We start from the raw sequence: 11,772 nt of genomic DNA, 5'->3' as shown, positions 1-11,772 counted from the left end.
ATCGTTACTTTTCTGGATCAAGGCCCCCCTAACATCACCATCAACAACGATTAAGTACGTAATTACGCAGTTCGTGAATTTGCCACCAGCTCGCGTTCTCGTCCACGCCAAGAGGAGTGGTTAATTACTCGGTTAAACGGAGCACGCGCGCGGTTTGGACCGCGTCGGTCCATGGACCGGGTACGCTGCCGTCGCGTGCCTGAGCTGGAGGGAGCATCGCCTGGGTTTTCACCGTGGAATGCGTCACGGTTAACTCCGCGTGGCATTTGCCGGTGGAGAAACCGTCTTGGCGACGACGCATAACGATGGATAGACGGACGCTAGTTAAATGTGTCTGAAACTGAATAGACAGATTGATAGTTCAGGCACGCATGTCATCGGTCCGAAGATGTGCAAATGCTAAAACATGCACTACATCCCAAGTTAATATGGGCGGGCTGATGTTGCAGTCCGTGGCACGGTGACTGATTGATGCGTGTCGGCCGCGTGCTACACGGGGCTGCGAGTGGGCCGGGCCAGGGAGGCGCTGCTCCCACCACCTTTAGTTTCTACCGGCCTTTGCTGACAGTAGCCCTGCCTGAATTAATGGACGGGTCAATACACCATGCCACTGTCGGCTCGTATTAGGATGTGCAAATACACCATGCATGCGTACGTGTACTGACAGAGATACATTACCAGCTATTAGCAGCCTAGCACTCCACACGATGATGGTGCCGAGCTGATGCTGCCGCCCGTGCCATGATAATTGATGCACGGCTGCTGGCGCGTGCTGTAGCCTATCCTATGGATTGGAACACGAGGCTGCAAGTGGATAGAGCCACGAAAGCGCCGCGCCGCTCCACCACCTTTGTCCTTTGCCTTTCTCCCCCACCCCACCCAGCCTCGGAGAAAATATCATCCCGGTCAAGAGAAAAAAAGAACTCATCCCGGACAGCTTCTGGCATTCACTCGTCCGACACCCATCCTCGTCACCATGCCAAACATTTCCCCCGCGCACGTCGCTCCTATAAATACGACGCGGTTCCGCCTCCCCTGCCAAGTCAAAGCAACCAGCAGCGAGCCAGCCAGGCAACCGATTGAGTTGAATACGACGCGCTTCCGCTCCGGTCACCTACCACCAATCCTCCCTCTCGCCAGCTCCGATCCCCATTGCAGCATTCCTGCCTCCGACCCACCCATGGCGGCCGCCAAGTCCGTCAAGCGGCTGGCGCAGCGGCTGGTCACCCCCGCCGAGCCCACGCCGGCCGGCCCGCTCCGCCTCTCCTGGCTCGACCGCTACCCCACCCAGATGGCGCTCATCGAGTCGCTGCACGTCTTCAAGCCGGCTCCTGGCCGGGACGGCGGCGATGCCGGCCCGGCGAGCACCATCGAGCGGGCCCTGGCGCAGGCCCTCGTCCAGTATTACCCACTCGCCGGCCGCCTCGGGTTCACAGAGGAAGGTGGGCTGCTGCAGGTCGACTGCGGCGGCGACGGCAGCGGCGTCTGGTTCACCGAGGCCGCCGCCGGCTGCGCGCTCGAGGACGTCGAGTACCTGGAGCACCCCATGATGATCGCCAAGGACGAGTTGCTCCCGCCCACGCCGGCACAGGAGCAGGACGCGCGGAAGCTCGTCCTGCTCGTCCAGGTCACCACCTTCGCCTGCGGCGGCTTCGTCGTCGGCTTCCGCTTCAGCCACGCCGTCGCCGACGGCCCCGGCGCCGCGCAGTTCATGGCCGCCGTTGGCGACATCGCCCGCGGCCGCGCCGTGGAAGGGTTGACGGTGGAGCCGCAGTGGGGCCGCGAGGCCATCCCCGACCCGGCCGGCGCCGTCATCGGCAGCCTGCCCAGCCCCGCGGGCGCCAAGCGCCTCGAGTACCTCGCCATGGACATCTCCGCGGACTACATCAACCACTTCAAGTCCCAGTACAACTCGTCGCACACCGGCTCCTGGTGCTCGGCGTTCGAGGTGCTGGTGGCCAAGGCGTGGCAGAGCCGCACCCGCGCGGCGGGGTTCGAGCCGGACTCCACCGTCCACCTCTGCTTCGCCATGAACGCCCGGCCCCTCCTGCACGCCTCGCTCCCGCGCGCCGGGGCCGGGTTCTACGGCAACTGCTACTACATCATGCGCGTGTCGACACCCGCGGGCAAGGTGTCCGGCTCCACGATCCCCGAAGTGGTGAAGATCATCAAGGACGGGAAGAGGCGGATGCCGTCGGAGTTCGGGCGGTGGGCGACCGGGGAGGCCGGCGCCGACGGCGGCGCGGACCCGTACCAGATCACGTCGGACTACCGGACGCTGCTGGTGTCAGACTGGACGCGGCTCGGGTTCGCCGAGGTGGACTACGGCTGGGGACCTCCGGCGCACGTCGTGCCCCTGACGAACCTGGACTACATCGCGACGTGCATCTTGGTGAAACCGTGGGCGCACAAGCCAGGGGCGCGGCTCATCACTCAGTGCGTGACGCCCGACCGCATCGCCGCCTTCCACGAAGGGATGCTCGACATGAACTGACCGGAGCCGAGCACGACGACGGAGCCAAAGAAGAAGTCCAAGACGAAGGCGAGAGGAATTGACATGTTTATGTGATGATTAAATTAGTAGGTAATATTGGGTTGGTTGTTTGGATGGATTGATGTAGGTTGGTGGTGTGTAGTTTAACCGGAAATAAGCTCCCCGATTCGGGGGGTTGGGTCGTGATTGGATTTGGTGGGAAAAGCCACCAACTAACTAATCCTTGTAAGAATCATTTGTGACATGATACTATACTAGAGAAATTTTGTTTTGTTTCTCTTGTCGCATGGCTGAGATCCACGGTGGTGGTGGCTTGTGAGCAGTGTGCTCACTGTGTGCTCCGCCTGCGTTTTGTGTCGGTCACACACTGATTGCACGGCCGATTCAGTAGTGCCAAGCCAGTGATGCAACGCGCAACAATTTTCTGATCGTGCACGAATCTCGTCGTAGCACAACCGTTCTGCATCCACTTGCAGCATGCGTCGACAAGAAAATGCCCAGATGTCGCTGGCTTCTTCCTTTTTTATCTGTTTATTTATTCATATGGTTTACTGGATGGACATTGATAGGAATCCGACTTTTTTGTAACACAGTACAGACGCAAGCGTTCATATACACACGCATACGCTCACCTCTATGAACGCACACACTCATACCCTACCCCTATGAGCACCTCCGAAAAACTGAGCCGGCATATCATCTTGAAATTTACGAAGTCACCGTAGGCACCTCGTCCTCGACGGGAACGTCTCCTTCCACTGAATGCGCATCGCCGGAAATTCTGAAATAAATCCAAAAATAAATGCGAGCACCAGGACTTGAACCCTGGTGGGCTAGGGATAGCACAATCCCTCTAACCATTCAATCACAGGTTGGTTCGCAATAGGAATCTAACTTGATACCTCAGGAACCGTCGGTTACCTTGATCCCTTCGTTAACCAAGACTCTACAAATGATGAGCCTAAACAAAGGGCCTCTTTGTCCCCTGGTTTTAAAACAAAGCATGTAAATTTTACAAAAAAAAAAAAATACAAAAAATTGTACAACCTCCGATCCATGCAACAATTAATATGGGCCAGAGGGCGTAACATAAATTATTTGGGCTTTCAATCATGATATGTGTCATAGTCGGCACAGGCAGAATTGCAAAATCTCAAAAGATCTCGTCATTTTTCTAGAAATCCTATGGGATCCTAGTGTAGAAAAACAATTCATAGGATTTCCGAAGCAATTATGCCGGACCTACAAAGAATTTACAAATGTTTTACTTAACTTTCTAAACTACAATTATCTCTACCCTGAATTTTGCCGGGGAGTGCATCTTCATCCCACTATCAATTAGAATTATCCACGTCAGCTTGCCTGTAAAAAAAAACTAACATTTTGTAGATGTAGTACTCTTTTCGAAGGGTTCATTCTGATTTTTTGTGATCTCCATGGGATTTCCTAGAGATTCTTTTACAGCACCTGACCCACAATAAGGAGAGGTGAGAGTACCATAAATATCTAAGAGTCCACCCGCACTGGTAACACAGGCAATTTCTCGTAGCTAATATGGACTTGTCTTTCGGGTCGAATCCATTGTTTTCTTGCCGACGGACCCCCAAACGATGCATAGTTCTTGGTCCTCTCCCCTCCTTTTGTGATCTCGGCTCCTTCATCACCCCCCATTGTTAGCTAGCCCCCTCATCTTGTGGCATTCTTTTTTGCAATGCATACAAGAAGGCAAAATAATATTGCTCACTGCATCAATGCATGAAGCAGTTAAATCCAGAAACATGCCTTTGCACATGGGCATTCATATTGACATATTCATAGGAATTGGGTGTTTGTATTGAAATGTGTTATTTTCATGGTAGTTACTCCATCGTAACGCATTGTGTTGTATGAAGGTGTTAATGCGTCCAAAAGCAACAATCTTTTCTTCTAGCTTTCTAATGTCTTTTCGTATCATTTTCCCCGGAGGGGCACAAACCATCCCAGCCGCGCTTGGCCGCACGATTGCCTTGCAATACACAAACTCGTTTGATTCCTCGTAGTTGCCTGCATGGTTTTAAGTTTTAGCTTGTGAAACTTAGTGAATTTATCATTCGTTCCTACCAGGTTTTGGCAGGCGAAACTTAGTGAAGTTGCAAAAATATGGTATACCATATTTAGAAGTGGTTTGATTTCGATATGCAAATGAAATATAAAGTAAGCTTTTTGTTCAAAAGATATAATATATTCAAATTGAAAATTCCAATGAAAAAGCACGAGATACAGTTGGTGTCCCCGCACCTGTGTGCCACTATGTATCTTTTTATCAATTACATTACTTAATTTCCAATTTTACTAGTAGACATGACTTTTTATATCATCTCCCTTTTGCAGAGAAGTCGAAGAATGATGCCAATAAATAGAAAAGGCCGATATATCAAGGAATAGAAAGACAAAGAAAGTCATACGCACAGTACACTCATGGGGTGCTGCAAGAGGGCACGAGAAGGCTTGTAGGTCCCACCATTTGCTCCACGCCCCCCTCATTCAACCATTATCGCCACTATTTTGATCCTAGATCACATCCTTCATAAGGACTTCATTGATGGGTGTATTTATAGAGGAACAAAGGAGGACGAGCCACCTCAACCAAAATATTTCCCGACTCCCTTGTCCACCTAAATCCGCGATAATTGCTAAGGATGTTGGGAAACGTAGGATGCAATTTCAAAAAAAATCCTGGTCTCACGCAAGATCTATCTGGGAGATGCATAGCAACGAGAAGGGGAGAGTGTGTCCACGTACCCTTGTAGACCGAAAGCGGAGGCGTTTGTTAACGCGGTTGATGTAGTCGAACGTCTTCTCGTTCCGACTGATGAAGTACCGAACGTACAACACCTTCGAGTTCTGCACACGTTCAATGCGATGATGTCCCTCGAGCTTCTTGATCCAGCAGAGTGTCAAGGAAGTAGATGAGTCCCGTCAACACGACGGCGTGGTCACAGTGATGGCGAAGTGATCTGTGGTGGGCTTCGCCTAATAAGCACCGCGAGAATATGACCGGAGGCGTAAACTATGGAGGGGGCGCCGCACACGGCTTGGAACAATTGATGTGTGTTCTAGGCGCCCCCTTCCCACGTATATAAAGGAGGGAGGGGGAGCGAGCCAGTCCTAGGCGTGCCCAAGTAGGAGGAATCCTTCTTGGGCTCCTAGTTGGATTCGCCCCCCCTTTCCTTTTACCGGAGGGGGAAAGAGGGGAAGAGAGAGGGGGAGAAGGAAAGAGGGGGGCGCCGCCCCCTCCCCTAGTCCAATTTGGCCTCCTTCCCTGGTGGAAGGTGCGCCACCCCTTGTGGGCTGGTGTGCCTCCCTCCTATGGCCCATATGGCCCATATCTTCCCCCGGGGGGTTCCGGTAACACCCCCTGTACTCCGATATGTACCCGATACATTCTGGAACACTTCCGGTGTCCGAATACTATCATTCAATATATCAATATTTACCTCTCGACCATTTAGATACTCCTCGTCATGTCCGTGATCTCATCCGGGAATCCGAACAACATTCGGTCACCAAATCACATAAGTCATATAATACAAATCATCATCGAACGTTAAACGTGCGGACCCTACGGGTTCGAGAACTGTGTAGACATGACCGAGACACCACTCTGGTCAATAACCAATGGTGGGACCTGGATACTCATATTGGCTCCCACATATGTTATTCCCTTTGTCATCGATATGTTACTTGCCCGAGATTCGGTCGTCGATATCTTCATACCTAGTTCAATTCCGTTACCGAAAAGTTTCTTTACTCGTTCCCTAATTCATCATCCCTCAACTAACTCATTAGTCACATTGCTTGCAAGGCTTCTTATGATGTGCATTACCGAGAGGGCCCAGAGATACCTCTTTGATACTCGGAGTGACAAATCCTAATCTCGATCTATGTCAACCCAACAAACACCTTCGAAGATAGATGTAGAGCATCTTTCTAATCACCCAGTTATGTTGTGACGTTTGATAGCACACAAGGTATTCCTTCGGTATCCGGGAGTTGCATAATCTCATAGTCGGAGGAATATGTATTTGACATGAAGAAGTAGTAGCAATAAAACTGAACGGTCATTATGCTAAGCTAACAGATGGGTCTTGTCCATCACATCATTCTTCTAATGATGTGACCCCGTTCATCAAATGACAACACATGTCTATGGTTAGGAAACTTAACCATCTTTGATCAACGAGCTAGTCAAGTAGAGGCATACTAGGGACACGGTGTTTTGTCTATGTATTCACACATGTATCATGTTTCCGGTTAATACAATTCTAGCATGAATAATAAACATTTATCATGAATAAGGAAATATAAAATAACAACTTTACTATTGCCTCCAGGGCATATTTCCTTCAGTCTCCCACTTGATAGAACCTATGGCTGAGGCATAGGGAATGACTTCCATTTTCTCTCTATCTTCCGAAGTGGTCGGGCATTGAGTCTGACTCAATTTCACACCTTGTAACACAAGCAAGAACCCTTTCTTTAACTGAATCATTTTGAACTTCTTCAAAACTTTATCAAGGTATGTGCTTTGTGAAATTCCTATCAAGCGTCTTGATCTATCTCTATAGATTTTGATGACCAATATATAAGCAGCTTCATCGAGGTCTTTCATTGAAAAACTTCTATTCAAGTATCCTTTTATGCTATCCAGAAATTCTATATCATTTCCAATCAACAATATGTCATCCACATATAATATTAGACATGCTATAGAGCTCCCACTCACTTTCTTGTAAATACAGGCTTCTCCAAAAATCTTATAAAACCATATGCTTTGATCACCTCATCAAAGCGTATATTCCGACTCTGAGATGCTTGCACCAATCCATAAATGGATTGCTGGAGCTTGCACACTTTGTTAGCACCTTTAGGATCGACAAAACCTTCTGGTTGCATCATATACAACTCTTCTTTAAGAAATCCATTAAGGAATGTAGTTTTGACGTCCATTTGCCAGATTTCATAATCATAAAATGCGGCAATTGCTAACATGATTCAGACAGACTTAAGCATCGCTACTGGTAAGAAAGTCTCATCATAATCAACTCCTTGAACTTTTCGAAAACCTTTTGCAACAAGTCAAGCTTTATAGATAGTAACATTACCATCAGTGTCAATCTTCTTCTTGAAGATCCATTTATTCTCTATGGGTCGTTGATCATTGGGCAAATCCACCAAAGTCCATACTTTGGTCTCATACATGGATCCTATCTCAGATTTCATGGCATTAATCCATTTATCGGAATCTGGGCTCATCATAGCTTCTTCATATATCGTAGGTACGTGTCACGCCCAATATGCGACCCTATCCAAAAGGAATTCGAAGGTCCCACCAAGGATAGACCCGCATATTGAAACGCTTTTGCAAGGTGGATATCATTACATCAACATTACATAATAGATGGGGATACATACAAAGGGCATACAATGCCTCACGAATACAACAATATATCATACACAATATCAACATCCGACTACGGATGAAACACAAACAGAAACTCAAACGACATCCACCCTGCTAGACCAGGCTGCCGACCTGGAACCTATCCCCTGATCGAAGAAGCAGAAGAAGAACTCCAATACAAGCAAACATCGCTCTCGCGTCAAGATCATCGCAGAACCTGTACCTGCAACTGTTGTTGTAGTAATTTGTGAGCCACAAGGACTCTGCAATCCCATTACCATGGGTATCAAGACTAGCAAAGCTTAAAGGGAAAGGAAGGGGTAAAGTGGTGAGGCTGCAGCAGCGACTAAGCATATATGGTGGCTAACATACGCAAAAAAGAGCGAGAAGAGAGCAAGCAGAACGGTCGTCAACTAGTAATGATCAAGAAGTGATCCTGAACTCTTACTTACGTCAAACATAACCCAGAAACCGTGTTCACTTCCCGGACTCTGCCGAGAAGAGACCATCACGGCTACACACGCGGTTGATGCGTTTTAATTCGGATCTGGTGTCAAGTTATCTACAACCGGACATTAACAAATTCCCATCTGCCTATAACCACAGGCACGGCTTTCGAAAGATTATACCCTGCAGGGGTGTCCCAACTTAGCCCATGATAAGCTCTCGCAATCAACAAAGGATATATCTTCTCCCAGGAAGACCCGATCAGACTCGGAATCCCGATTTACAAGACATTTCGACAATGGTAAAACAAGACCAGCAAAGCCTCCCGATGCGCCGACAATCCCGATAGGAGCTGCACATATCTCGTTCTCAGGGCAACACCGGATAAGTCAAGCTACGAGTAAAACCAGCCCTCGAGTTGCCCCGAGGTGGCCCCGCAGGCTGCTCGGTTCGGACCAGCACTTAGATAAGCATTGGCCCGGGGGGCTAAAATAAAGATGACCCTTGGGTTGGCCGACCCAAGGGAAAGGTATAGGTGGTGGTGAGGCAAATGGTAAAACCAATGTTGGGCCTTGCTGGAGGAGTTTTATTCAAAGCGAACTGTCAAGGGGGTCCCATAAATCACCCGACCGTGTAAGGAACGCAAAATCCGGGAACATAACACCGGTATGACGGAAACTAGGGCGGCAAGAGTGGAACAAAACACCAGGCAAAAGGCCGAGTCTTCCACCCTTTACCAAGTATATTGATGCATTAATAATATAAGAGATATTGTGATATCCCAAGCAAAATCCTGTCCACCATGGAGCAATCTTCAACTTCACCTGCAACTAGCAACGCTATAAGAGGGCTGAGCAAAGCGGTAACATAGCCAAGCAACGGTTTGCTAGGAATGGTGTCAAAGGTTAGAGGTTCATGGCAATTTGGGGAGGCTTGAAGAACAGGTGATAGGAAGCGCAACATAGTGATAGAACGAAACAACTAGCATAGCAATGATAGTAGTGAGATCCAGGGTAGCGGTCATCTTGCCTGAAATCCCGCAAGGAAGAAGAACGAGTCCATGAAGAAGATGACCGGATGAAGCCGAACCAAGCGTAGACGAACGAATCCTCACGATCGCAACGAAACGGGAACTATCGAGAAGAAGCACACAACATAGTAAACACACCACACATGAACAATGCATGATGCACATGATGCAAGACAATACTACATGAAGCTACTCATGGCAAGAGATGATGCAAACAAGAGCAACACACTAAGGCAAGTTTAAATGAGGCCGGGAACAACATATAACAATTCCGGTAAGTCCTCATATGCATATTTCGAAATTGGTCCAGATCTGAACAAACATTAAGTTGAAGTGGTTAAACAGCAAGTTAAAGAGCACCACGATGATCTACACGAGATTCTAGTCAAGTTACATATAAAGTTCATTTAGTTCGGAGTTACGGCCTAGAAGATATGAGCAAAACAAGTAAAACATGGCATTGATGCAAAATGCACCCAAACATCAAGCAAACACCTGAAAACAAGGATGCAACATGATAATATGGAACTACATGCAATTCTAAGCAAGTTTCATATAGAGCACACTCAAAACGGAGCAACGGTTCAACACACACACATGAAACAAGTTTAAAGGACAAGCTGTCCAAAACAGCAACTAGGCATATTGCAAGCATCAAAACAACATGCTACAGCACCACAACATGAAAAAAAGGCATGAGCATGATGTACAAGTAAAGCATAACACAACATGAACACTGAGCTATCTCCAGAAATCACTAGAACATGCCCAAACACACATGGCAAGATTGCAAGTAATAACAGTTCAGACTTTTCAGAAAATAACATCAGGTTGCAATGTTTAGAGCTATGAAACAACATGTTACAGGAACTTATAATAGCAAAACAAAACATGGCATGGTTCTACTCAAAGCATAGATCAAAAGTCCCTTACTGACAATAAGCCAAAAAGGATCAGAAAATATGATGGCACCCACGTAAACATGGCAAGTTATAATACAAATTCAAACATGGCAGAAACAGAATTATGAAGGCATGTAGATGAGCTTGTACCACTCACCACAGAGCAATATATAGCATAGCAAGGCAACCAACAGTAAGAAGGCATGTTCTTGAAGCTAAGAATGGCAAGAGAAAGTACATAGGGTACATGGAACACTAGAAAAACACATGGCAACAACTGAACTTAATGTTAACAGGCTGACAGCAACATTATCAAGCAAGTTTGGAGCAAGGAAACAACAAGCTACAACAAGCTATAAATGCAGTCAGAGGCTTGGATGGTTAAAGGATGACATGTAGAACAAAACATATTTAGTTATCATCTCCATATTATGAATAGAATGATTAGTAGCAACATGTTTATATAGCATCACAAAATAACAGTTTCAGCCTAGCAAAACAGTAACAGCATGTACCCTACTTAACAAGCTTGAATCACTCACCACAGGTCATTGCATGACAATATAAGCATAGCATCATCAAGAAGACATGTTTGTGAAACAAACCAAGGCAAGAACAAGTCCATAGCATGCAAGTATAAACTACAACAACCTTGGCAAAATTGAATAACATGTAAACAATCTGCTAGGAAACATTTTAAAGCAAAAGTAGAGCACTAAAATGACATGCTAGACTACTCCATAATTTCAACCAAGGGCAGGGATGGATAGAGCATAACCATATGTTCAAAACATCTTTACTGAAGTATCTCAAAATATGCATGGATCTCTCTGTAGCATCAAGTTTACATGGCATCAAAATAACAGCAGAACAGGGACTAAAATCAGTAACATCACGATGCCTAGTTTGCATGCTTGTGCTAGTCACCACATTGATCACAAAAATACATGGTAAGCACCTCTGTAAAGAAGACATAGCATAGATCAAAACACATGTAGACATCAACCTCATAGGATGCACACATCAATCATGGCAAAAATGACAAAAGAGCTAGTTCTGATAACAGACAGCAGATAACATTATGAAGCACTCTTGCAACGATGATTCAGGCATCTAGATGACCTTAAATGAATATGATGCAATGGAATGAAATGATGTACTCGTTGAGACAAACAATTTGACATATTACACGCACAAAACGGAGCTACGGATGAAGAGATACGGTGCGATGAACATGGCATGATAATGCAAAAATTATGGGACTTCGGCGTTTTCGAGGTCAACCTCAAATCTGGATCCAGACGGCACGGATCCCGAGGATCACCGGAGCTGGCGGGGATGAAGACGGGGCTCGCCAAAGATGGCAGATCTGGGCCGGATCCCACCGGATCCGGGCCGGAAGGGACCGGCGCGGGGCGGAGGAGGCACGGGCGTCGCCAAAGGTCACGGGCGCGGC

The 11,772-nt window shown here is 47.4% G+C and overlaps 1 protein-coding gene across 1 annotated transcript; it reads left to right on the top strand.

Annotated features, from left to right (window-relative positions):
* The first annotated feature begins 961 nt into the window (after positions 1-961).
* LOC123069009 (acyl transferase 7) lies at positions 962-2,771 on the top strand. Its single transcript, XM_044491723.1, has one exon. The coding sequence runs from the start codon at positions 977-979 to the stop codon at positions 2,492-2,494; it is 1,518 nt and encodes a 505-aa protein (XP_044347658.1). The 5' UTR covers positions 962-976; the 3' UTR covers positions 2,495-2,771.
* Positions 2,772-11,772: the final 9,001 nt, after the last annotated feature.

This window comes from Triticum aestivum, chromosome 3B (genome assembly GCF_018294505.1).
Source record: "Triticum aestivum cultivar Chinese Spring chromosome 3B, IWGSC CS RefSeq v2.1, whole genome shotgun sequence".
NCBI lineage: Eukaryota > Viridiplantae > Streptophyta > Magnoliopsida > Poales > Poaceae > Triticum > Triticum aestivum.
This window is presented reverse-complemented; position numbering and strand designations above follow the sequence as displayed.